Source organism: Podarcis liolepis, assembly GCF_965112155.1.
Source record: "Podarcis liolepis genome assembly, chromosome: 5".
Lineage (NCBI taxonomy): Eukaryota > Metazoa > Chordata > Lepidosauria > Squamata > Lacertidae > Podarcis > Podarcis liolepis.
The window spans coordinates 18084000-18110074 of NC_139556.1; the positions used below are offsets into that span (position 1 = coordinate 18084000).

General features: G+C 41.8%; 1 protein-coding gene across 3 annotated transcripts in view; it reads left to right on the forward strand.

Moving 5' to 3' along the window:
- ADK (adenosine kinase) overlaps positions 1-26075 on the forward strand; it is a 200871-nt gene that overhangs the window by 105105 nt on the left and 69691 nt on the right. For all 3 annotated transcript variants that reach the window (XM_083502793.1, XM_083502795.1, XM_083502794.1), the window contains exon 7: positions 23435-23605. In XM_083502793.1, the coding sequence (XP_083358919.1) occupies positions 23435-23605 (171 nt within the window). The remainder of the gene's footprint in view (positions 1-23434; positions 23606-26075) is intronic.

Below are 26075 nucleotides of genomic sequence, written 5' to 3' on the forward strand. Positions count from 1 at the left end.
GCATGCACTTTGAGCTTGAGCTGCTCTCAAACAGGGGAGGGGTGAACCTGTGGCCCTCCAGGTGTTATTCAGCCTCAGCCCCTCAACAACTGATGGTCTCTGATAATGGAAAAGAAGAGAAAGAAAGGGGGAGGAAAAGGAGGGCATATGTGTACCACTTGACTGTGTAGAAAATCTCGAAACAGTGCACAGATAATTTAAAAAATACATAATAAATGAAACAAAACATGAACTAGTATAAAATCCAAAGAGTGCAGCATACACAGTAATCAGCCTGTGCCAGGCCAACATAATATACAGTGGTACCTCGGGTTACATACGCTTCAGGTTACAGACTCCGCTAACCCAGAAATAATACCTCGGGTTAAGAACTTTGCTTGAGGATGAGAACAGAAATCGCGCGGCGGCAGCAGGAGGCCCCATTAGCTAAAGTGGTGCTTCAGGTTAAGAACAGTTTCATGCTAAGAATGGACCTCCGGAACGAATTAAGTGCGTAACCAGAGGTACCACTGTATTGCTAACGTCATTTCTAATAGTCTTGCATTGAATCTTGCAGCTTCAAACCTTTGGAATCCCTCGCCTTTTTTTTTAAGAGCTAGAATAATTTTGTAGGGAAGAATAGTATTCTTTTCACATTGTCCAGTTGATAGTTGAGCTCCTTATTCCTGACCCAGGAACTGAAACCTTCCTTCTTAAGGTATAAGTAATTGATAAAAAAGTACTTTAAATTTAGAAATATAACATTTGAAAAGTACAAAATAAGGTACGAAACAAGGTAATAATTTGCTGATACTTTTATTATAAAGAACGCAGGGATAGGAGGATGTGAGGAAGTCCAGTTAGTTATATAAAAAATGTTTTGAATGGTTGGGTTTTTTTTCTTCTTTTATTTCTTTTCTATACTTCTTTTCTTTTTCTGTGTATATTTCTAACTTTGTATTTGAAATAATAAAATATTTTTTTAAAAAAATGAAACCTTCCTTCTGGGCAGCAGATTTAGGATGAATCCGAATAAAGCCAAGTTACTGTGGTGTGTGAGTGCAGGTGTGTCGTCTCCATGTTCAGAAATGCTGGTTGGAATCCAAAGAGCTACTTGGGGCTGTGTGCCCCGAGTCAGGTTTTTGACGTCTTTTCTTTGAACAGCTGACCTCCAATTTATTATCAGACATTGATTTCGAGTCTTGCTCCATTTTCAGAGTTCTTTGCCATGCGGCACAAGGACAGTTGTTGAAAACACAAAAGTTCAAAGCCCCCTCTAGCTAGTTCTTTGGATCTTGGCCAATATTGCTGTGAGAATTAGCAACAGGGGAGAGATAATGGTGGCATCATATCCTGCTGGGGATCTTCCTGCTGGTTGCTGTTGGCGTACAGAATACTGAGGACCATTGATCTGGCTCAGCACGGCGATTCCTATTTTCTTTCTCTGAATTGTGTGCTGTTCACGTATTAACTGTGCCAATATCCCATTCTTCTATGGAAAAAGCGTGGCTGTAACGCACTTACCCATTCATCTTTCCTAAAGACTGTGTTTTGATTGCGGCTGTTGTGAAACTGGAGTCTGTAATCCTTTGCTGCAATAAAGTCCCGCTCCGCTTTTGCAATTCTTTGATTGGGGAGCCGCTTTCATATTGCGTGTGCATTTGAAAAAGATTGAGTTTAGCAATTGTTCAGTAAATCAGTCTGTCCATGTTTTCAGGCAAAACTTTCCATGACCCAGGCCTGTTTTCAAATGTTAGTTAACCCATGGGAAGAATGGTCTGCTAATAGGTACAGGTAAAATGTTGGTGTATTTGGGTGCAGGTTGCTTTGGGACATGCCAGTGTGGGGAATTCAAAAACTAGCATATTTTTTGCTCTATAGGACACACTTTTCCCCCTCCAAAAATTAAGAGGAAAAGTGTGTGCGTCCTTGTGGAGCGAATGCAGGCTCCTTGGCTTCAGTGATAGCAACACGAAGCCTCCGAAGCGCAGAGGAAGTGCTCCCTCCGCTCTCTGGAGGCTTTGCGTTGCTTTCGCTGAAGCCTTCGGAGCACAGCATGAGTTCCCACTGCGCTCTGGAGGCTTCAGGTTCCTTTTGCTGAAGCTGGGAGAGCAAGACTTCAGGGAGAGCCGCCTCAAGCCTGAAGCCTCCCAAGTGCAGCGGAACTCCCGCTGCGCTCCGGAGGCTTCGGGTTGCCTTCACTGAAGCCTGGAGAGCGAGAGGGGTCAGTACACACCGATCCCTCTTGCTCTCCAGGCTTTGCTTCGCTGGAGAGGCGCTGCAGAGTTTTCCCTCTCTGCGCAGCGCCCCTTCAGCGAAGCGGGAGGAGAAATGGAAGGGGCTCCATTTCTCCTGCTGCTTCTCTGAAGGGGCGATGAGCAGAGAGGGGGAGAATTTTTTCCCCCTGTTCTCCCCCTCTAAAACAAGGTGTGTCCTATGGTCAGGTGCGTCCTATAGAGCGAAAAATACGGTATTTCCCCACTAAGCAGGGGTGCAGAGACTGAATGTGATCCTCCAACCCTCGCTATCCACCTCCCAGGACTCCCCTCATCAACCCTGCTCTATGCCATTTTCAAGTGTGTTAACCTGGTTTGAATGTGCCATTGATAATGTCTCTTGCTTTCACAGATGGGCATGTGTGTTTGTGCGCACTCAGAAATGTCTGACTTTTGTGAGGCTTGAATGAAGGGCAGTTGTACAATGATAAAAGTCACACCCATTGGTCTGCTGTCGTTCAACATCTTTATAAACGACTTGGAAGAAGGAATTGAGGGGTTGCTCATGAAAATTGCTGAGGACGGGGAGGGGGGCTAATGCCACAGAAGACAGAATTGGGATTCAATATTACCATAACAGATTGGTGAACTGGGCCCAAACTAACAGAATACAATTCAATAGGGACAAATGCCAGGCTCTACACTTAGGCAGGAAGAGCCAGCTGCACAAATATAAGATATGGGACATCTGGCTTGCCAGTAGTGCATGTGAAAAGGATCTAGGGGTCTTATTGGACCACAAGCTTAACATAAGTCAACTGTGTGATGCAACAGCAAAACAAAACAAAAAACCAAATTAATGTCATTCTAGGCTGCATCAACAAAGGGATAGTGTCCAGATCAAGGGCAGTACGGTAATAGTATCACTCTATTCTGCCTTGGTCAGACCACACCCTGGAATACTGTGTCCACTTCTGGGCACTGCAGTTTTAGAAACTTGTTGACAAACTGGAATGTGTGCAGAGTAGGGCAACCAAACAGATTGAGGGTCTGAAAACCAAGCCTTATGGGGAACGTTTGAGGGAGATGGGTATGTTAACCTGGAAAAGAGGAGACTGGGAGATATGATTGCCATCTTCAAATATCTGAAGGGCTGTCACATGGAAGATGGAGCAAGCTTTTTCTCCTTCTCCAGAGAGGGTAGGACTCAAACCAATAGATTCATGTCTAAATTCAGATTCTGAACTAAACATTGGGAAGAACTTTCTGACATAAGAGCCGTTCAACAGTGGAGTGGACTCCCTCAAGAGGATGTGGAATCTCATTCATTTGAGGTTTTAAAGCCAAATGGATGGCCATTTGTCATGGATGCTTTAGTTGAGATTCCTGCATTTCAAGGGGTTGGACTAGATGACCCTCAGGGTCTCTTCCAACTTTATAATTCTGTGATTCTACCCCTGGAAAGATGACCTTGAAGGAATGCAGACCTCTGCTGAAACAGGTTTCCATCCCCTGCGCTTAAGCGTGCGGCTTCGCATGATTCTAACCAGCTTTGAACTGATTTTAAAGGACGAACATGTATTATTTATTGTTGTTGTTGTTGTTGTTGTTGTTTATTAAAACATTTCTGTGGCATTTTACATGCTCAGAACATGTTCAGATTGGCTCAACAGTTTCTACACAGGATTCCTAGCATGCTAACTGCACACATGGTGACTGGCAGATACATTTAAATGTGGCCTCATCCATGGGTAAAGCTTGGCCTGTGCACACAGATATTATGTTCAGTGCCACTTTTAAAATCAGGCCTTACGTCACAGTTTAATGTCATCCATTTTGTTCTTGATAATCAATTTAAGTCTTATCCAATAGTGACTGGAAGTTTGGTGGCAGCCCCATTTCGTAATCAATACCCCCAGAAATGTTCAAATTAAAACCCTGTAGTATAATCTGAATGCGTATATATTTTATATCTTTGAAACAAACGACGAGCATAACACATGTGCAGCTAATTGACAATGCACAAATCCTTGAAATGCTTCCAAGCAGATAGCAAATTCAGTGTAAAACAAAGATGCATTTGAGTGGAAGTAAGAATGTACATCTCATCTCCTTGACGACCATTCTAATTACCTCAGCTTGGTTGATCAATATTTGATCTTTTCCCCACAATGCAAACGTGTCACTTTAGCTCTGTCACTTTCTCTCTCTCTCTTTTTGCTTTTTGGTAATTTGCAGCCAAGTGAGGTCCATTGTATTTGCTCTTTCTGGCATTGGTCCAAGGTTCCTCTTGCTGGTATAATGCAGTTCATTGATGTGAGTGTGATCTCCTGGGTAGATTTATCCACAAATTTTAAGGCAATTAAAAGCCTTTATAAAGCATTTCATCTAATGTAATTATCATAGTTCAATAATTCTGCTTTTAAAAATTGCTTCTATCATTTTATGATCTTTCCCTCACACCCTCTGGTTTTATAAAATCTTTTCAGAAGGTAAGGGTGGTAACAGCATCTGCTGTTCTGTGTCAAAGATGTTACAAGTTTCAAATGTTTTATTAAACTACTTCTGGGGGTGGGGGGGAGGAATGATAGGTGATGAAAGGTACATATGAAGAGTTTGAAACAAGATTGTTAAAGTAGCAAAGATATCATACGCATGGATAGCTCAGTTGGTTAGAGCATGGGTAGGCAAACTAAGGCCTGGGGGCCGGATCCAGCTCAATCGCCTTCTCAGTCTGGCCCTCAGACAGTCAGCGTGTTTTTACATGAGTAGAATGTGTGCTTTTATTTAAAATGCATCTCTGGGTTATTTGTGGGGCCTGCCTGGTGTTTTTACATGAGTAGAATGTGTGCTTTTATTTAAAATGCATCTCTGGGTTATTTGTGGAGCATAGGAATTCATTCATATTTTTTTATCCAAAATATAGTCCAGCCCCCCACATGGTCTGAGGGACAGTGGACCGGCCCCTTGCTGAAAAAGTTTGCTGACCCCTGTGTTAGACTGAGTGTAGTGCCGATAATGCCAAGGTTGCAGTTTCATTCCCCATATGGGACAACAGCATATTCCTGCATTGCAGGGGGTTGAACTAGATCAGGGGTCAGCAAGGTTTATCTTGCCTGGGCTGGATCGCGTGCGTGCATGTGATTTCTAGTGTCTGCGTGTTCAGAGACGCTATTTCCAGCACCACGGAAGCGAGTCCCTGCACCGCGCTGCTCTGGTATAGCGCAGCGTACAAACGGGCAGCTCAGTTCGGGAGCGGCTCGTGGACTGGTCAAAAGACCTCTGTGGGCCACTTCCAGCCCATGGGCCTTAGGTTGGTGACCCCTGAACTAGATGATCCTCAGGGTACCTCCCAACTGTGGCGTTTGCCTCCTAGGTGGGTCATAAGGAAAGGGTAAAATCAGAGTGAAGTGATTGGCCAGTGGGAACCCGAGGGGTGGAGTTAAAGTTAGAGTGGGAGTTGTTTGAAAGTCAGTTGAGAGTTGGGAGTTGAAGAAGGAAGAGGGAGGATAAGTCTGTGGGTTGGTCAAGTTGTGTTGTGAGGGAGTGAGAGGAATTGTTGGGTGGCGTCAGATAGATAGTTGGGATAATCAGTTTGAAGTTGTTAGGAACGAATTGGTAAAGAAACAGATTAAGAAACTGACAAGAACAATTAACTGAAACCATAAGCTTGTTCATGCCTATAAAATAAACTTGATTATTTGTTAATGTTAACAACTGTCTGGACTCCGTGTGTACCCGAGAGAAACGGGTTGGTGGCAGCGAAGAGGCAATCTCAGTGGTGGCACAGGGATCAATAGACCGTCAGACGTCCGGGGACCCTGTGTGATCGCCACACCAACACTACAGTTCTATGAAGAAACCAGCAATGGTTATGCAAAACAAGAAAACCCCACGATACATCTTTTTAGAAACAAGTGACAATGGGTGTTAACTCTCAGGTGTTTTTTTAAGCTATTGGGGCTGTAAATGGGCTGTACGCACCCAGATTTAACCAGTGAGGGACATTCCTGGCACAACGGCATGCTTAGACCCCAGTAAAGAGGGTTTCCCTCTCACTTTTCTGTCTTACCACTGCTGAAGCAAGTTTGGCATTCTCGCTGCTACCTACAGGGGAAAAGAAGAATTGTCTGTTAAATGCTTCTGTATGTTTTAACCTTCTCCATAAATGGGTTTGCTGCCTTGCCCTTGAATTACTCTCCTGGGGTATGTTCTTCACAAGTATGAGTCAAAAGTGCTACTGGACAAATTGTTTCTTCTTTTACCTGGTAGAGGCAGGTGGTGTGGATATTCTCTACATACCGACATTATTTGACCAGAGCTTGAAGGCCATATAATGTTTCCCTCTGTGTGTTTGTGTGTCTGCCTTTCCTCTTTCCTTTTAGGAACAAAACTTTTTAAAACATGTCCTGGGATTAGATCATCTTAAATGTAATAATCCTGTTGCACCTCGACTATATATTAAGATGATCTATTTTACTCTCCAAAATAAATGTGTTTTGTCAAGATAAGCAGCTTCATTTCAGACCTTGTACAACGTGATGGCCTTACTTTCATTCACCTCCAAATAGTTTGCTAATTTCGAGACAGATTGAAATGTTAAATAGTAAATAGTGTTATCCCATGGACAGAGATAACTTGATGCAGTTTTCATTAAAAGTTGCATATGGTATCTGTTAGTAATTGGAACTTTTGCGGTTGAATTATTGTGCAGATTAGCCATAGCACTGAGGGTTCTCAACTTTAAAGGCCAGTTCTGTTTTGAATCTCACAAATTCCTCCTAGTTTTGTAAGGTAGTCTGTAATCTTATCCAGGACATATGTAATACCACAATGCCAAAACAAGAGGAGATCCAAACCATTGCTTTGACGTGTGTGTTTAGGTTTATTTTCTAATTAGATAAACACCCTTTTGCTTTAACTTTGTGACCATATCTTTCAACTTGCTTCACAAAGCAAAGAATTCAGAGTCAAAACTGAAGGAGATTTATATTATTAAACCTAGCAGTTGGCACCTCAGTCCCCCTAAGGCAAAATTTACATGCAGTTTTGAAGCACTTTTTAAGACGTTTGATAGTTTGGGTGGCTTTCAGCTTTATTTGAGAAATCTTTCCAAAATTATGCAAAGTTACCCCAGTAAAGAAATTCAATGTGGGCTCGTCCACACAACAATTTAATGTGGATTTGAAGCTTCTTGTATCTCAGGTTTTTTATGGCACCCACACAAACTGGCAACCCATATTTCACCCAGAATTAATTCTGATTTCCCCAAACCACATCTAATAAGGGAACAAAAAATAAAATTAAGAAATCACGTTATCTAACTGTGGCCATACTGAGATCACATTGTGGGAGCGTTTTTTAAAAACATATGTGGTGAGGTTTCTATGGATGCTCCGTTATAGGGGCCAGCAGCCTTTTTCAGAGGTGGGCCGGTCCACTGTCCCTCAGACCATGTGGTGGGCCGGAGAGGGGGGAAATGAACTAATTCCTCTGCCCCACTAATAACCCAGATATGCATTTTAAATAAAAGGATACATTCCACTCATGTAAAAACACGCTGATTTCTGGACCGTCTGTGGGCCAGATTAAGAAGGCGATTGGGCCGCATCCGGCCCATGGGCCTTAGGTTGCCTACCCCTGCTCTGTTATCACACCACCTAAATCAATTTGCTGCTTGTCGGAGCACAAGCTAGCCATTTTGTTTCCATCGGCCAAATGGAAAATGATGTGTTGTGCCTCTTTCCACCGGTTGTTGCTAAAGGCTTGTTAGTGGTATGTACATACTTTTATTTTTAAAACAGTAGCTTTGTTCAAAACTGCTCTTCTATAAAATAGCTGTATTAGAAATAAAAATCAAATTGACCCTCCAGGGATAAACTGGAATCATGCAATCACTCATTCTCCAAAGCCCTCCCTCTAATGGCTTATTCTTTCTTGGCCTTGGCCTGGTTTGTGTAAAATGTGTCATTTATTTTATTTGTAGGGCATGAGTTTTGTGCAATGCTGATCATATTTACAACAGAATTCAACAGAACCTATGCACGTGCCATTCACATTTAGCTTATTTCAGCCACTCACTCCTTTCTTCATACTAGTTGCGTGTTTACAGTGACCTCAGTAAGGATGTGTTTTGCAGAAGAAACATAATAAATCCTATATTGAAAGGTGCCAAGTCATAGAACTGTAGACTTAGAAGGGACCCTGAGAGTCATCTAATCTTGAAATGCAGGAATCTCAAGAAAAGCTTCCATGGTGGTTGAGTTGAGTGTTGATCTCTACAAACTCATAGGAACTCTTTGACCCAGCCCAGTTGATGATTCAGTTTGAAAGCACTCTTAAGTGCAAGTAGTTAAATAGGGACCGCTTTATAGCGGGAAGGTAAACGGCGTTTCCGTGTGCTGCGCTGGTGCTGGCTCGCCAGCTACAGCTTCGTCACACTGGCCACGTGACCCGGAAGTGTCTTCGGACGGCGCCGACTCACGGCCTCTAGAGCGAGATGAGCACGCAACCCTAGAGTCGGACACGACTGGCCCGTACAGGCAGGGGTACCTTTACCTTTACCTTAGTTGATGATACATTCAACTCCAGTGCATACTTACCACATTCTTTGGTTTTGTAGTCCACTTGATTGCGGCCTATTCTTCTGTCATTCACTTGCTTGTCTTATAGAGTTCAAATAGATAATTATTTTTATTCTTTTTTAGATTTGTATACTGCCCTCCACCCGTAGATCTCAGGGCGGTTCACAACATCAATTCACAAAATACATAATAAAAATAAGAACAAAAAGAAACCAATAATCCACCCTCCCCAACACATTTAAAAGGGCATCGTATGTCCATCAGCAAAAGCCTGGTTGAAGAGGAATGTTTATAATGAAGCTGCCAGGCGAGCCTCCCTAGGGAGAGCATTCTGCAAACAGGGAGCCACTGTAGAAAAGTCCCATTCTCGTGTTGCTACCCTCCGGACCTCCCACGGAGGATGCACACAAAGAACGATCTCAGAGGATGGTTTTAGGGTCCAAGTAGGTTCATATGGAGGGACACGGGTGGCGCTGTGGGTTGAACCACAGAGCCTAGGACTTGCCGATCAGAAGGTCGAGGTTCGAATCCCCGCAATGGGATGAGCTCCCGTTGCTCGGTCCCTGCTCCTGCCAACCTAGCAGTTCGAAAGCACGTCAAAGTGCAAGTAGATAAATAGGTACCACTCTGGCGGGAAGGTAAATGTTGTTTCCATGCACTGCTCTGGTTCGCCAGAAGCGGCTTAGTCATGCTGGCCACGTGGCCCGGAAGCCGTACGCCGGCTCCCTTGGCCAGTAAAGCGAGATGAGCGCTGCAACCCCAGAGTCAGTCACGACTGGACCTAATGGTCAAGGGTCCCTTTACCTAGGTTCATATGGAGAGAGCCAGTCCTGAGCCATTTGGATGTGTCTAACCAATAAGAGTTGACCCATGAAGCCAATTCAGTGGAAGACAACCCTTGCATTCATTAAGATCTTCACGCAAGGCTTTTAAAATGGTTCCTAAACCAGCAAAAACTATTTTTTTTAGGATTTACTGGGCACCCTTGAGACCTTTCCATAAACATGATCTCTTCTCCAAATTGTGAGAGGTGGGAATGTACTGTAGGCTCTCTTATCTAATTTGGGAATGCCTGAACATTTTGAGCGGAGCTCTGTGTAACTGTAAAGTTAGTGCTAGAAGCATCTCTAGATATGCGTGATTGGCTGCCTCCTGCTTGCCAGGGACCTTTCACCTTGTCAAAAATAGATGTTCCACATTGTTCTCGCGGCCAAACATTTGGTGCTACAATATTAGAAAGAAAAAAGTGCCTGAATGAGAGAATGAAATGCATTATCCTTGTATGGACCAGCTGTTTTATTCACCAACGCCTTACGGACACCAACAGTGACACTCAGATTGCCATTACCAGCACCTATGTCCTCTGAACCTTTATAAAGAATGGAGGACGTAACTTATTCCCCTCTCTCACTTCCCCCTGGCCCTTCGTTGTTTTTATCCTTACAAAAAGTAAGGGGGAAAAGCTTAAAATAATATTGGTGCTTTTATTTCGTGATTTCATTGCTGGTTTGACACGTAACGTATTTCTCTGTAAATCTGGTTGCCTCCTTTTCTAGATTATCTTCAAAGAATGACCTGTTTTTATAAAATGTGATGCTTGTACAATACCAACTTCACTCTCTCAGACAAAATAGCCATGATCAAAATGATCACCCTCCCCAAACTCCAAACTCCCATTGTTCTAGGTCCAGGGTATTTCATTAGCGTGAGCAGTTTCTGGGCTCTGGGTGCAGTACTGCGCCTAAGATTTCAGATTAAAACTGCAGAATGAATGGAGGGCCTTTTTTCTGCATCCCTACTTCCAGTTCTCCTGCCAACCTAGCAGTTCGAAAGCACGTCAAAGTGCAAGTAGATAAATAGGTACCACTCCAGCGGGAAGGTAAACGGCGTTTCCTTACGCTGCTCTGGTTCGCCAGAATAAGCTTAGTCATGCTGGCCACATGACCTGGAAGCTGTATGCCAGCTCCCTCGGCCAATAAAGCGAGATGAGCGCCACAACCCCAGAGTCGGCCACGACTGGACCTGGTCAGAGTTCCCTTTACCTTTACCTTTACTTCCAGTTACTCTCTGAAGACAGGAGAAGAGACGCTCTTAAGAATCTTAGGGGGGTGGGCAGGGGAAGGACTAGACCTTGTGAAGAATGAGCACAATATTTTAGCTGCAGTTCATTCATTTCCATCTTCTTATTTTTGTTCTAAAAAAAAGTGCGCCTAGACATTCAATTGTTGCGCCCATAACCTAGGTTTAAGGTGCCCTTTAGCTCCTAGCTTTCATATCTCAGTTTCTAACACTGCCTTAATTTATGATTTTCCTTCTTTTCATTAAGGGATGGGAACACTTAGATTACAGCATTCCGCATTATGTCATTGGTTTAGTGAAGCATCAGGATGGAGCATAAACAATAGCATCTGGTTTCCTTTGTGCTTCAGAGAATGCAGACACACATCTGAGATCTCCACATCCTCTGTGTGCTTTTGATGCAGTTCCCATCCTGAAAAGCCATGCTGTGATTTCAATTAGTGCAGATGTACACCCAGCCACCTTAACAGGCTCAGCAAAATAATTGTTTTGTTTCAGCACTTGAATGTCTAGATCTGGTTAGTGTTACCAAAAAAAAGTGGGGGGGGGGAAATATCACACCTATGGTATTAAGCCTGTGCTTCGATTGCTTCTTAAAAAAATGTCTTGGACACAAGTAATAACCTAATAGGGAATAGCTTGATTTCATACACAGGAACTGCAGGATTACTTCTACATTTTACTGGTCCCCTGTAACACAAAAAAACCCTATAAATGCCCAGTGGAAAAACAGCAGAAAATGAGAACTGCAGCAGGCCTTTTGAGATCAAATTTATGGCACAGAACACTCTCTTAAGGCTGTGTTTAAAAGGCAAAGAAAGCAGATAATTAAATTTGCTGGGTTTTACCAACTTAAAAGGCCTTTTAAAAAAAACTTTTATTACGTATATTTATTATTTCTCCAGCAAACTGTTATGCATATAAGTAAGATTTTCAGCAAGGGGAAACTGAAATTTATAGTCTTCATTAAAATGGGGTTATAGGAGAAATGCAATAATTTAATTAATATCACACTTCTTGAGTACTTTTCATATATATGTTTGTTATTCAGGATTCATGGTCCTTTTGTGATGTAATTATGATTTTATGTTGAGAAATGTGGGTGCAATCTGGAACCCTAAAATCTGCTGGAGCATTGCCATTGATTTTAGTGAGATGCAGATTGGTGCCTGTGTTTGGTATCTTGCAGGCTTTCCTGTTCACTGGAATACTCTCTTCATTTGGTATTATTTACTGTGTTTTGGCACTGTGTTCTAAATAGCCATCTTTGCCAGCAACCCATGGTTGAAATGGGGCTCATTGAGTAAAAATGACTGCAGCTTGTAGGTAGGCTAGTGGCTGATATTAATAACTCTCAAGAAAAAATTGCCACTAGTGTGTATTTAAAAAAAACTAAATACATCTTCTTTTGAATGCAAAGTTGCACAAGATGACCCAGTATTCTTTGTCTACATACTTACACCTATCTTTAGTTGCCAGGCAAAAAAAAATAAAAATCCTTTTTCATCTGACATTTGACTTTCAATTATCTATGGCCTTTTTGCATGGGTGGGATGCTTTAATCTAGTTTTTAAAAAACAGAATTCTCCTTTAGGTTTTTTTATATGCTATTTGAATGTATGTAGGTTGTTGTTTAAAATACTGTAAGTTGCTAATGCATTTAATTTTTTTAAAAAAGAATGTTTCTGCCTCAAGAGAGACGGGTAGGGAGCTCTGGACCCTCTGTGGACTGCAGCTGGTGGAAGAGAGGCTCCGAAAAGGAATGAGTTTAGCTGCATTAGCTCAACTTATTTGTTTCTTATTTGTGATTGGACAGACAGTCTTCAGACGGTTAGGAAGAATTATGCACACTTCCTCCTCCTGTCTTGGTTTTCGGCAAGGGAGGAGGAAATATGGAAGTACTGGTGAATTGTGCCTGCTGCACTCGCCCTTGCTAAGAATCTGGCCTAGGTTGCACATCTGTTTTGCTGTAGTGAATCTTGAAGGTTTAGGACCTTGGCGTTAAAGTGCAGAGCTGGCTCAAAGCATCTGAAGGTTGGTTGGTAGCTCAGCTTATCATCTTTGTCATTTGTGTGAGTTGGTGTCGAAGGAGTAGCGCTCCTTCAGCCTCAGCAGGTCTCAATGAGAAACCACTACAAAATTTGCATTGGGATTACATCCAGAGTAAAAGATAGGCACTGATAGAAAGAGTGTTGTCCTGTTTAGGGATGTCACTTGCAGGCAATGGACAAAGGCCACCACCACTATAGAAATTCCCATGGGGATCAAACTAGCCTCAAAGCACATGATATACATGTGACCCTATAGGGAACGTCCCAGTCCAACTGTTAAAATGGGTCCCTCGAAGTCCTCCTATGCAAGCCACATGCAGTTATTAAGAACTCTGCAAGAGTGCTAGTATATTATTATTTGGCTTTCACTGATTTCAGTGCAGTTCGGCCAGAGAGTGATTAACTCTTACTAAGATGTTAAAAGGGGAAATCATAGCTGCCTTATCAGGCTTTTTCAAAATTTAATTCCTTTCTCCATTAAGAGTTCAGCATAAAATTTGCCTTTACTCCTTATCCTTCTATAAGTAAAGGGAAATGGAAGTTTGGCCTCAAATTAAGACACTAACGCCAAACAAAGTCTCCTATTGTGTTGCATTTGTATAGGTTTGGATTGATATTTGATAAGGACAGAGCATCTAATAATGGAGATTTAAAAACAAACAAACAACTTGAACTTGTCTTTTGCTTTATCTTGTATTAAAATGTTTAACGTAGACTAGATAACTGTTCCCTGTTCAAGAATTAGCAAGTTTCATACTCGAACAAAAGTAGACAGCATGCAGAAAATCCACTGTAACAAAATGTATGAACAGTAAGATATGAAAACTGTTGATTATGTTGTCTGTGGTGACATACAAACAAAGTGATAACTGTTCGCATCTGTAAAGGTTGAAGAATGGCAGTGTCAGACTGCATGAAGATTAGCGTAAGAATTTGACATCTTTGGTGAAAATTTATAATTACATATGACACTTTTAGTGGAGATTGGAGGGAGGGTGGCATTTACTGAAGAATCTTTGTTTTAAAGTCACGTCAGTTCTAACAGTTTAACTGCTGCACAACAACTGCATTTTGCTTCCTGTAGAATTACAGGTAGATTATGGAATCTGCCAAGCTGCAGCAGGAGTATGTTTTAGGTGGCAAAATTTCTAGGAAAACCCTGTCCCTAGCAATCTCTGCCACTTTAGCGTCTCTTACATTCCACACCACAGCTTCTAGAACCATTCCAGTCTGGTTTGAGGCCATGTTTGGGTGCCCAAACAGTCTCAGCTGCCCTGTTTGATTATCTCTTTGGGAAGTGAGATGGGAGAATGCAACCTTGTTGGTTCTGCTTGCCTCTTCAATTTTTGACCCTTTTGGCCATGGTGTTCTCCTGGAGTTACTCATGAAGGTGGGAATCGCAGGTACTGTGTTTTAATGGTTCTGCCCCTACCTGCAAAGTAGTTCTAGGAGACTGTTGGTCAGCTCCATGGCTTTGGGGCTGTGGGGTTCCACAAGGGTTCATTCAGTCTCTTGTGTCATTTAACATCTACATGAAACCATTGGAAGCTGCCTCTACATCCAGACACTGAAAGCCAGAACATGACCAAGACCTCAAGCTGGAATCACTATAAACCCCAAGGCAGCACTACCTGCCTGATCATCAAGTCTGTGGTGGTGCTACATCAAAAGCCCAGCTGGATAAAGCTGGGTTAAAGCAACTCTTCCGAGCTCATCCACCCAGGTCAGATCTAGGACCCAGTCTTGGACTATGTCTGTCCCCCCCCCCCACGCTTTGACCTGACATTGTGCAGCAGCACTTGTCAGACATCCTGACTTGTTGGCATTATAACCAGAGTCCCCCCGCTGCCCAGCTTAAAGGAGGACTGGGAGAGGAATCAGCCCTTCAATCCCCATATGGGATAGCTGCATATTCCTGCATTGCAGGGGGTCAGACCCAATGATCCTCAGAGTCCCTTCCAGTTCTATGATTCTATCCAATCCCTCTTTCCCTTACCTGTCCAATTCAGCTTCAGTTGCTTTATCTTCCTCTGTCCATAAGAATCTCAGAAGTGACTCCTGTCCAATATGCCAGCCTACTGAAACACTAAAACCAAATCATTCCTTTTTTTAAAAAGCAATTGCTATGAGAAATTGGGGGGGGGGCAAGGTCACTTTTTAAAATTAACCCCCTTAAATCACTTTCTTGTAACTTTTTGGCTTTCTGAGCTGCTTTCAGTGAATTTCTGCTTAGCTTAAAGTATATTTAACTCTGTTTCCGTTGCACACACCAGTTGCAATCTTAAAGTAATCATTCATTATTTCCTAAAGAGTAATCTTGATAGTGTGTGCACAGAGATAATTACACATGTTATCTCAAACGCTGATCGCTTTCATGCTGTAACAGCAGCACAAAACATGGAAAAATATTAGTCAAAACCATTGTCACCCTCTTCAGAATAAATTTCAAGAGCCCCAAAGAGAGAGCGTATTATCTCGCTATAATAAAGATCGCATCATGAGAAAAGGAGTCTTATCAAAAGAGGGAAATCAGAAGCATCCTTCTGTGCTGTTTGGATGGGAATAAGGAGGAGTGGGTGTGAATGAGAACTGCATTCCTGTCGTCTCTTCTTGGGCTGTTCAAAGGAAGATCCACAGTCACTGCTTTTCCCCACCCACCACCGGCCCCAATAAATGTCTGGTTGTATTGTGCAGGAATTGCTCTCGGCGAAGGCTGGGCATTATTGGAAGGGGTTGCAAAGGGTTTCTTTTTTTTAGTAGGGGAACTGACTGCTTTGGAGGGTCTCATTTTTTTTGTCTGCCTTGCCATGCTGGCATCTTTTGATCCAGAGATCTTTTGACGAAGGGTGGGATATAAATCTAATCATAAAAAATAGTAAATTTGGCGTGGTGTTCAGATACAGTACCATTATCAAGCATTTCCTTAACAGGTTTGGACTTAGGCAGATATTGGAGGGGGTGGAATCACATAGATAATTGGTTCAACAATCCAGTATTGGGATCATAACACTTCAGTTCAGACTGCAGGTAAGCGTTCATGTGATTTAATGCCTCTCCGTGAAAAATACTAAATATTCATGTGTATAGAGAAGCTAGCATGAAAATACCTCCCCTTGTCTCTAATTTTCTGCGTGAAGCAAAATTATTGTGTGGGAAGAAGCTTTCAACTATTCTAGCCCTCACCTACAATCTTACGTAGTACCTCTCATCTCAGTGAGAGGTAGGCCAAAGTACCATATTTTTTGCTCTATAGGATGCACTTTTCCCCCTCCAAAAATAAAGGGGAAATGTGTGTGCATCCTATGGAGCGAATGCAGGCTTCAGGAAGCTATCCGCAAGCCTTCGGAGCACAGCGGGAATGCCCGCTGCGCTCCGAAGGCTTGCGGATAGCAACCGGAAGCCCGGGGAGCTCAGTGCCAACTCCCACTGCGCTACCCGGGCTTCAGGCAGCTATCCGCAAACCTTCGGAGCGCTCCCCCAGCCCACAAGCTCCGGGAGCAGCGGCAAGGCTGCACAACCTTGCCTCCGCTCCCGGACCTGTTCTGGGGGCTGGGGTCAGGGGAAGCTCGGGCTTCCCCCGCCCCAGCCCCGCGGCTAAAAACGAAGCTGCATGTAGCCTCTCCCGGCTGGAGAGGTTGTGCGTGGCATCCTGATCAAATTTGCAGATGACACCAAACTGGGAGGGGTGGCTAACACCCCAGAGGACAGGATCACACTTCAAAACGACCTTGACAGATTAGAGAACTGGGCCAAAACAAACAAGATGGATTTTAACAGGGAGAAATGTAAAGTATTGCACTTGGGCAAAAAAAAGGAGAGGCACAAATACAAGATGGGTGACACCTGGCTTGAGAGCAGTACATGTGAAAAGGATCTAGGAGTCTTGGTTGACCACAAACTTGACATGAGCCAACAGTGTGACGCGGCAGCTAAAAAAGCCAATGCAATTCTGGGCTGCATCAATAGGAGTATAGCATCTAGATCAAGGGAAGTAATAGTGCCACTGTATTCTGCTCTGGTCAGACCTCACCTGGAGTACTGTGTCCAGTTCTGGGCACCACAGTTCAAGAAGGACACTGACAAACTGGAACGTGTCCAGAGGAGGGCAACCAAAATGGTCAAAGGCCTGGAAACGATGCCTTATGAGGAACGGCTAAGGGAGCTGGGCATGTTTAGCCTGGAGAAGAGGAGGTTAAGGGGTGATATGATAGCCATGTTCAAATATATAAAAGGATGTCACATAGAGGAGGGAGAAAGGTTGTTTTCTGCTGCTCCAGAGAAGCGGACACAGAGCAATGGATCCAAACTACAAGAAAGAAGATTCCACCTAAACATTAGGAAGAACTTCCTGACAGTAAGAGCTGTTTGACAGTGGAATTTGCTGCCAAGGAGTGTGGTGGAGTCTCCTTTTTTGGAGGTCTTTAAGCAGAGGCTTGACAACCATATGTCAGGAGTGCTCTGATGGTGTTTCCTGCTTGGCAGGGGGTTGGACTCGATGGCCCTTGTGGTCTCTTCCAGCTCTATGATTCTATGATTCTAAAGAGGAAGCCAAGACAGCCAGCGGGGTGGATCCCGCTGGCTGTCTTGGCTTCTTTGCTCTTTGGGGCTGGGGGGGGGAAATAAAATTTTCCCCCTTTATTTCCCCCCCCTAAAAACTAGGTGGCACCCTATGGAGCGAAAAATACGGTATATTCAGAAAGCAGTGTTCTCAGGACTCCTATAGGCTGTGTGGAGCTTCTTGTAAATATGGTGAAGGGTTGTGTTGTGTTCCTCTGGACATCTTCAGAGCAACAAAGTCTGATTTCACACGGCGGGAATATTTTTAGCCTGTGCTTCTTTACTGTAAGATAATACTTGCACCAATAGCAATAATTATGTGCTTTCAAGGCTGGATTAACCAGTAATAAGAGCAAGCTGGGGATGATGAAAATCCAAATTAACCTCTTGCAAATCTGTTAGGAACAATTCCTTTTTCAGCCGGTAACCTAGCAACTAAAATAAACTGAGAGAGAGCGAGTGGGCCCTTTTTGACATATAATGTTCCCAGCCTGCTAAATCTTGTCCCAGCCTGTTAAACACAGGTTCAGATCCCAGCTAATGACATTTACTGTTTCTCAGGTCAACCTACCTAACAGGGTTGTTCTGATTTTTATTTTTATTTTAAAAGGAAATTGCTTGTGTATTCACTTCCCTGAGCTGCTACGAAGAAGGTAGGCTATAATGAAAGGCGATGTTCACAAAGAGGGTCAAGTTGTAACAGCAGCATTGAAGACAGTATTCTTCTGTAAGCCAGTTGGGTGGAAACTGCAGGAGGGGAAGGAACTGTTATGCTGAGATCCTACTTCCCATAGGGATATGGTAGACCACTGTGGGAACAGGATCCTGGACGTGGTGGGCTACTGGCCTGATGCAGCAGGCTCTTCTTCTTCTTTGTTTATAATTTTTATTAAATTTTCTATTTTAAAATGTAAAATATTCATTAAACAACCTTAAAATGTCTTATCGTTCCATGGTTCAATTTGCATATCATAAATCCCTGCATATTTTACATAAACTAAACCATTCAGTATTCCATTAATACAGCCATCAAAACTTGTTTACACTGCTGAATTTATCTTAACGTTGCCAACGTTTTCAAGTGTACACAGTTTCCCCCCATATATTCAATAAACACTTTCCAGTCTTCTTTAAACATATGTTCTTCTTCTTCTCTTATTCTATATGTTAGGTCAGTGGCGTAGCGTGGCGGTGCAGGGGGTGCAGGGGGGGGCGGCCGCACCGGGCGCAACATCTGGGGGTTAGGGTTAGGGGGCGCAAATCCACGGGTTAGGGGGCGCAAATCCATGGGTTAGGGGGCACAAATCCACGGGTTAGGGGGCGCAAATCCACGGGTTAGGGGGCGCAAATTACTTGCCTTGCCCCGGGTGCTGACAACCCACGCTACGCCACTGCGTTAGGTCCACAAGCTGCACATATTCCATCAGTTTAAGTTGCCATTCTTCTTTAGTTGGGACCTCGCTCGTTTTCCATTTGGGGGCTAACAAAACACGGGCCGCAGTGGTGGCATACATAAATAGCCTTTTTTTTGACACCTGGGAATTTCCAACCAGCAGGCTCTTCTTAGGCTGTTAGGATTGCAGAAGCGGTTCAGTGCATTGTACAACTTACACAGGGATAGTTTGAAATATACATTGTACCATGAATTCTCTGTGAGCTAAGGTCCCGGACATCTTGGGTTATATTAATGCAAACTTTCCATGGCAGCCTAAGGAGAAGAACAGGTAGCTGTGGAACCATCCCTGGGCTTCCATATGCCAATAGTGCTTTGGACAGAATTTTGGAACTTCCAAATAATTTCAAAAGCAGTATGTGATATTGCTTGGAGAGTTGCTGTTGAAAAAGAAGGGAGGAACTTTTCCCATTGAGTGTATGTTGAAGCCATTGCCTGGGCTGTGGCCATAGAATTTAATTAGAAATGGATGTGCATCACTAAAGCGTCATCTTAGGCATGTATATGATAAAAGTTTGATGCTCTTAATGTTCGCTGCTATATCTCAAGAACTTGCAGCGCAGCTGTTGTAATGATAAATACCAATGTGGCAACAATTAAGAGTTTGCTTTAGCATTAATGAAACTGTTCCAGCCTTAAAGCAGCCCCCTCTCCTTTTGACATGTTGGCACTTATTTAAAAGAAAATGTCAGGGTCAATATAAGCACACATACTGACAGTTCAGCTTTTTACTTTAGTACAGAAAAGTGTTTGAAATTCAGCTTTCATCAGAACCTGGAACACTGCCTGCTTGAAATAAAACAATAGCTAAAACCTTCGTCATTTTCCACTTATGAAGCCATGCTTCCATTAAAATAAACAATGCAAACTGCAGCAAGCCCAAATCGTTACTCGGAGAAATTTTTGCTTTCGTGCCATCCGTACTCGGTCCAATTTAAAACAACTGCGTTCTGGATCAAATCAGTGAAAATCAAAGAATCAACCAGCAATTTCTTTTTGCTGAAAGTACTAGATAAAATCTGGGTTTAAAATGTAATAAACATGAAGAATCCTGGCTGCGTCTACATTGCCGTTCAAGGGAATTTCCTATTAGAGCACCACTCAGAGTCCCCCACCCTGGTTGCCAGTGACTTTGATGTTTTGAAGCGAGGTTCATGATAAATTTCTGATGTGACCCTGAGCTTCGTTAACTTTAACCTTTAAGAGTACTAAGTGGTGTTTCATTTTTGGTAATGGGACACTTGAAAGTGGTTCTTTTAAGCACAGTGTGTTTAAATCCACAGGAGGAGGAAGCAATGTTTCAGCATGGCTGTGGATGCTTGTGTCCCAGGCTATCTCTGCCAAGTCATTGTATTTTACTTTTCTCAAAGTTCATTTAGCTTCTAAAGCAGAGGTTCCCAAACTTATTTCGCCTACCACCCCCTTTTCAGAAACAAAAATGCCCAGTGCCCCACACCCCACGGAAACCTATATTGTTTACGTGAACAAACAGAAAGATGCAGTGACAAAATTGTGTTTTTTATGCATCTATATTTGTTATAACCCTTGCAATTTGTGTGTTTGTTTGGAAATAAATAAATACAACTATGTTACATAGTTGGAATGTGTACAGTTTTTCAAATTTTTTATTCAACGCCCCCCCAATTGCAGCCCTGGATCCTTCCAGTGCCTGCCCCCCGCCTCCCGCGGCAATATCGGCCACTTTGGGAAACACCGTTCTAAAGGTTAACAAAAATTGGGTAGAGAAAAATAGAAGTGCTCCCAGCCTCAGCCAAAGAGCTTTTAAAAAACATCGAGTACATCCAGAGATGCAATCAATTCTGATGACACCAAGAAAACTAAGATGGTAAAAGGGGTCTTGTGATAACTCAGCCATGATTTCTGCTTTTGCCACTAGCAATGCCTTGCAGAACCTAATGAGAGAAATCAAGTGGTAACAATATCAACTCTCTTCAAAACTAAATGCTCATCTATCCTATATGTCACACTTCTGCCATTGTGGTTAGTATGCAGCTGCAAAACTGGAAGGTTTTGGAAATAGGTTGTACCATAATTTAAGATTCTCTAGTTAGATTGTGCCATAATTTAGGATTCTTTAGTATTTCAGCAGGAGTGGGGCGGTTCCTGAGAACTTATTGTAGACCAAAACATTCCAAAATTGTTTTGCTGAATTCTTCCATCCCATTGAGGAGAAAATTCTGAAGGTGGCAATAATGAATAAATATTTTCCAGGTTTTCCAGTGGTGAGGTCTGAATTGGCGATGACAGAATGCGGCTTTGTTATGATTAAAATAATACAAACTGTATGTGTTATTCCCATTTTGTTCCCATTTGCGAAAGATTTCCACTTTTTAAAGTCATTCTTCTTGCTTTTTACAGGGACACGAGTATCCCTGTGGTCTAAACCACAGAGCCTAGGGCTTGCCGATCGGAAGGTCGGCGGCTCGAATCCCCGCAACAGGGTGAGCTCCCGTTGCTGGGTCCCTGCTCCTGCCAACCTAGCAGTTCAAAAGCACGTCAAAGTGCAAGTAGATAAATAGGTACTGCTCTGGCGGGAATGTAAATGGCATTTCCGTGCGCTGCTCTGCTTCGCCATATGACCTGGAAGCTGTACACTGGCTCCCTCAGCCAGTAAAGCAAGATGAGTGCCACAACCCCAGAGTTGTCCGTGACTGGACCTAACGGTCAGGGGTCCCTTTACCTTTACCTTACTTCCTGTTGGAATCTAAAAGATATTTTTTGTTGCATTACCCACATTTCTAAAATTAGTTCAAAAAATAAAAGGCCTGTTACTTGTGTGTTCATCTAAATTATTTAAGGCATCACTTTGTTCTCATTTATTTCCTATCACGGGGTTGCAACCTTGTGGCTCAAAGGTGTTGTAGCACCTAGTGGGCCTGGAAAGCTGGCTAATTATACGTTTAGTAGCACATTTTGAAAGAGCAGTATTTGGCACACTCAGCCTTAATCATCCCACGTTTCAGGATTATATGTGCTGAGGTTGCCTGATAGCTTCTTATGTTTTGTGTTTTCTTAATGCAACAATTCTTTCACAACTCACTCACTCTGCAATATAGTACAAGCTGCCATAGATTTATGCTCCATAATCAGTAGTTTATAATAAATTAAGCCAACTCAGGCTGTGCCATTTTTCTTTTAAAAGAGGGGTGAGGCACTCTGCTTTTAAAATGTTGCTTGCATGCATTATGTAAATGTTGTCCATAATTATACAGTCATCAGAGGTGGTCGTAATTATACGAACATCCAAATTCAACACACAAGCTTGCAAGTGCCAACATAACTTAACAGGTATTACATGTGAAATGTAACCATGCTGTAAATAATTCACAGCAGCTTGTAATTATTTTATATAAGAAAGGCTTGAAGCAACTTAGGCAGAAGCTGCACGTGCAAATCAAGCAGACAAAAGTTTAAATCCTATGTGATACCTCTTGTGACCCAGAAACCTTTTGGGATTTTTCTAGGTATTTCTACTCTGCTTCTTGGGCAAAACAACCCCCCCCCCTTTTTAGACTGCAATCCTATACATTCTTCCTTGGGTATAAGCCTCACTGCACTCAGTGGGAATTATGGCTGAGGAGGCATGCGCAGGATTGTGTTAATCGCTTTTCAACTTGAGTTTTGTGTTGGACGTTAAGTTACGGAAATGGTTTCCCCTTTATTTTGTTATCAGAAAAAGTAAAGTGTTTTATTTCTTTGTTTATGCTGCCTTTGCAGGAAGTGAAAAGTAAGAAATGAATAATAAAAACAGTAAGGTAAAGGTAAAGGGACCCCTGACTGTTAAGTCCAGTCGTGGCCGACTCTGGGGTTGCGGCGCTCATCTCGCTTTATTGGCCGAGGGAGCAGACATACAGCTTCCGGGTCATGTGGCCAGCATGACTAAGCTGCTTCTGGCAAATCAGAGCAGCGCGCGGAAACGCCGTTTACCTTCCCGCCAGAATGGTACCTATTTATCTACTTGCACTTTGACGTGCTTTCAAACTGCTAGGTTGGCAGGAGCAGGGACTGAGCAACGGGAGCTCACCCCGTCGCGGGGATTCTAACCACCGACCTTCTGATCGGCAAGCCCTAGGCTCTGTGGGTTAACCCACAGCGCCACCCGCGTCCCATCAATAAAAACAGTATCCCCCCCATTAAAAATAAAACAACATGGCTTTTGCTTAAAGAAAACCAAGCCCAACTCACCAGATGTGACCAAGGCAGGATCAAAACTTGTGGCTTCTCTATTGTTCTGTAATTTGTTCCATAATTGGCCTTGGTTGCCCTTTGCAGGGAATGGGGACAGGGAGAGAGTGACCTCCCTCCTACTTCTTGATCTTTTGTTGACTTTTGATACCATTGACCATGGTATCCTCGTGGACCGGCTTCAGGAAATGGGAATTTGGTGGTACTGTGGCATCTTATTTCTGTGTGTGCTTCTTTCCACCTCCACAACAGAAATGCTATTTTTTAAAAAACATATTGAATAGCAATTTATTCTGCGTTTGCTTGCAGGGTTTCTTTTTGACGGTCTCGCCAGAATCTATACTGAAAGTAGCATCTCAGGCTTCTGCAAACAACAAGATCTTCACTCTGAACCTTTCTGCACCATTTATTAGCCAGTTCTACAAGGAGCCCATGATGAAAGTTCTACCTTACGTTGATGTCCTGTTTGGGAATGAGACGGTGAGTGTTGCTGGCCTTTTTTTTAAAATAATAATAATTATTTAATCATTTTTTCAATACAAACAACTGCAGAAGACACAACAATAACCATAATAACACTACTAACACAATTTAACAATTCAAATTTGAATACTGATATACCTATGACTGCACCTTTTTAACAATATTTCCCCACCTCTCCTCCCCCTACTTCCCACCACTGTCCACCTTATCACTTAAATATTCCTTCCAGATTTCTTCATATTTATCCATTCTTAATTTGCGTCAACATGCAGTTCGTTCGTATGTAGCTAGTCTGTCCATATTATCAATCCATGTGCTTAATGGAAACTTTTTGCGGCTCTTCCAATTCATCAAGTTTTTTTGCTTCTAATATGGCACGGTACATCCATTTTTTTTGACCCCTTGTAATCTCCCACGTTTCCGGAATATAATTTAGAATTAAATTCAGTTCGCCTAAATAACAATTTCTTTTTATTACTCTTGCAAAAATGTTCGGGAGACCAAAGCCACCTTCCTTAGTTGGAAGTTGCATTTTATGTAGTGATGTTTTTGGTGGCTTTGTACCCCACAGGCACAATCTAAATAGTTGATTTATTTTTTGGAAGTAAAATTTGGGAATATGTATTGGTAATCCTCTGAGAATGTATAAACCTTTGGAACAACATTCATTTTGAGGACATTAACCTTTCCCCAAAGGGAAAGGTTTAGAGGCCCCCACCTTTCAATATCAAAAGAAATCTCATTTATAATTTGATTCAAATATAATTTTGCAATTTGGTCTATATCTGATGAAATCATTATACCCAAGTATTTAATAAAGTCTTTGCACATCTGAAATTGATGGTTTCTATACAATGTAGCCCTTGGCCCAATTGGTAAAATCTCTGATTTTGTCCAATTTATAGAATATCCCAATATTCTGCCAAAGGTTTTTATTTTCTCCATAATTTTTGGAATTGTATCTTCTGGTTTTGTAATAAATAAAAGGATGTCATCTGCAAATAATACAATTTTGTAATTATCTTTATTGTGTTTTACACCCTTGATATGCTCATTCTGAATTATTGCTCTTGTTAATGGTTCCAGGCACAGATTAAATAATAATGGAGAAAGAGGACATCCTTGTCTCATTCCTCGATTTGAACTAATCAAATTCGAAATTCTTCCGTTTGTAACAATCCGGGACGTTGGGTTTTTATAAATCATTTTAATCCAATTACAGTATTCTATAGAGAAACCAAATTTACGTAACACAAACCCTATGAATTCTTTTAAAAAAAATTATTAAGTACAAATTAGAAAACATACATATTCACAACAAAAGAAAATACAAAAGAAAAAGAAAATACATTTAACCAAGGGAAAAAATTAGAGAATATTTTGTCTCTTTTCATAATTACAGTTATTTATACCTCTGTAAAATGCTATTCACAATAAAGCAGTGAAATGAAAGATAAGATAGCAGAAAAAAGAAAAAAAGAACAAAAGAACAAAAAAAGAATAAAGAAGAAAAAGATCATAAGTGAAATTTTTAAAAAGTAGATAAGTACTCACAATACATAGCCGTTTCCCATCTATATTTATATTCAATTGTATAATTTCATCTTGTCCGTATCTACCTTAAATAAATTGTTGTTGTTTTTTAAAAAAGACTTCCACTGTTTACTTCACGTGTTTTTAATAATCTGTTCGTCAGAACCTCTGTTCTTCATATTTTCCCTTTGGATTTCCTTAATGTCTCACTTTGTATTTTTTATATTACACACACACACACACACACACACACACACACACACACACACCCTACGAATTCTTTATATATTATGTCAAAAGCCTTTTCTGCATCTAATGACAATATCATAAACTCCTCTTCATCTTTATTTAAATTTATCAAATCTATTGTTAATCTGATATTATCTGTAGCTTGTCTTGTTTTTATAAAACCTGTTTGATTAGGTATCAAGTCTTGAATAACTTTTTATAATTTTGCCGCCAATATTGCATTCAAAATCTTTGCATCAACATTCAATAATGATATTGGTCTATAATTTGCACATTTAGTAGGGTCTTTGTTAGGTTTTGGTTTAATTATTATTAAAGCTTCATTGAATGTTGTAGCAGATATACCTTTATGAGCTATATCCTCATAGACTTCTAGAAGTTTGGGGACTAGTAGATTTTTGAATATTTTATACCATTCTATAGGAAGACCGTTTGGTCCAGGTGAGTTCCCATTTCCCATTGTATCTATTACATTCCCAATATCTAACATATTTAGGGGTGCTGATAGCATATCTTTTTGATATTCTTCAATAGTTCAAAGCAGCAAAGTGAAAATCTGTTGTCATTTATAACCTGAAAGCAATTAAACTAGTTTTAAATACCACATTTTATTTTGAATAACCAACTGCATCTGAATGACATTGATGATTTATTCAGATATAAATGTCCATATTTTCTGAGCTGC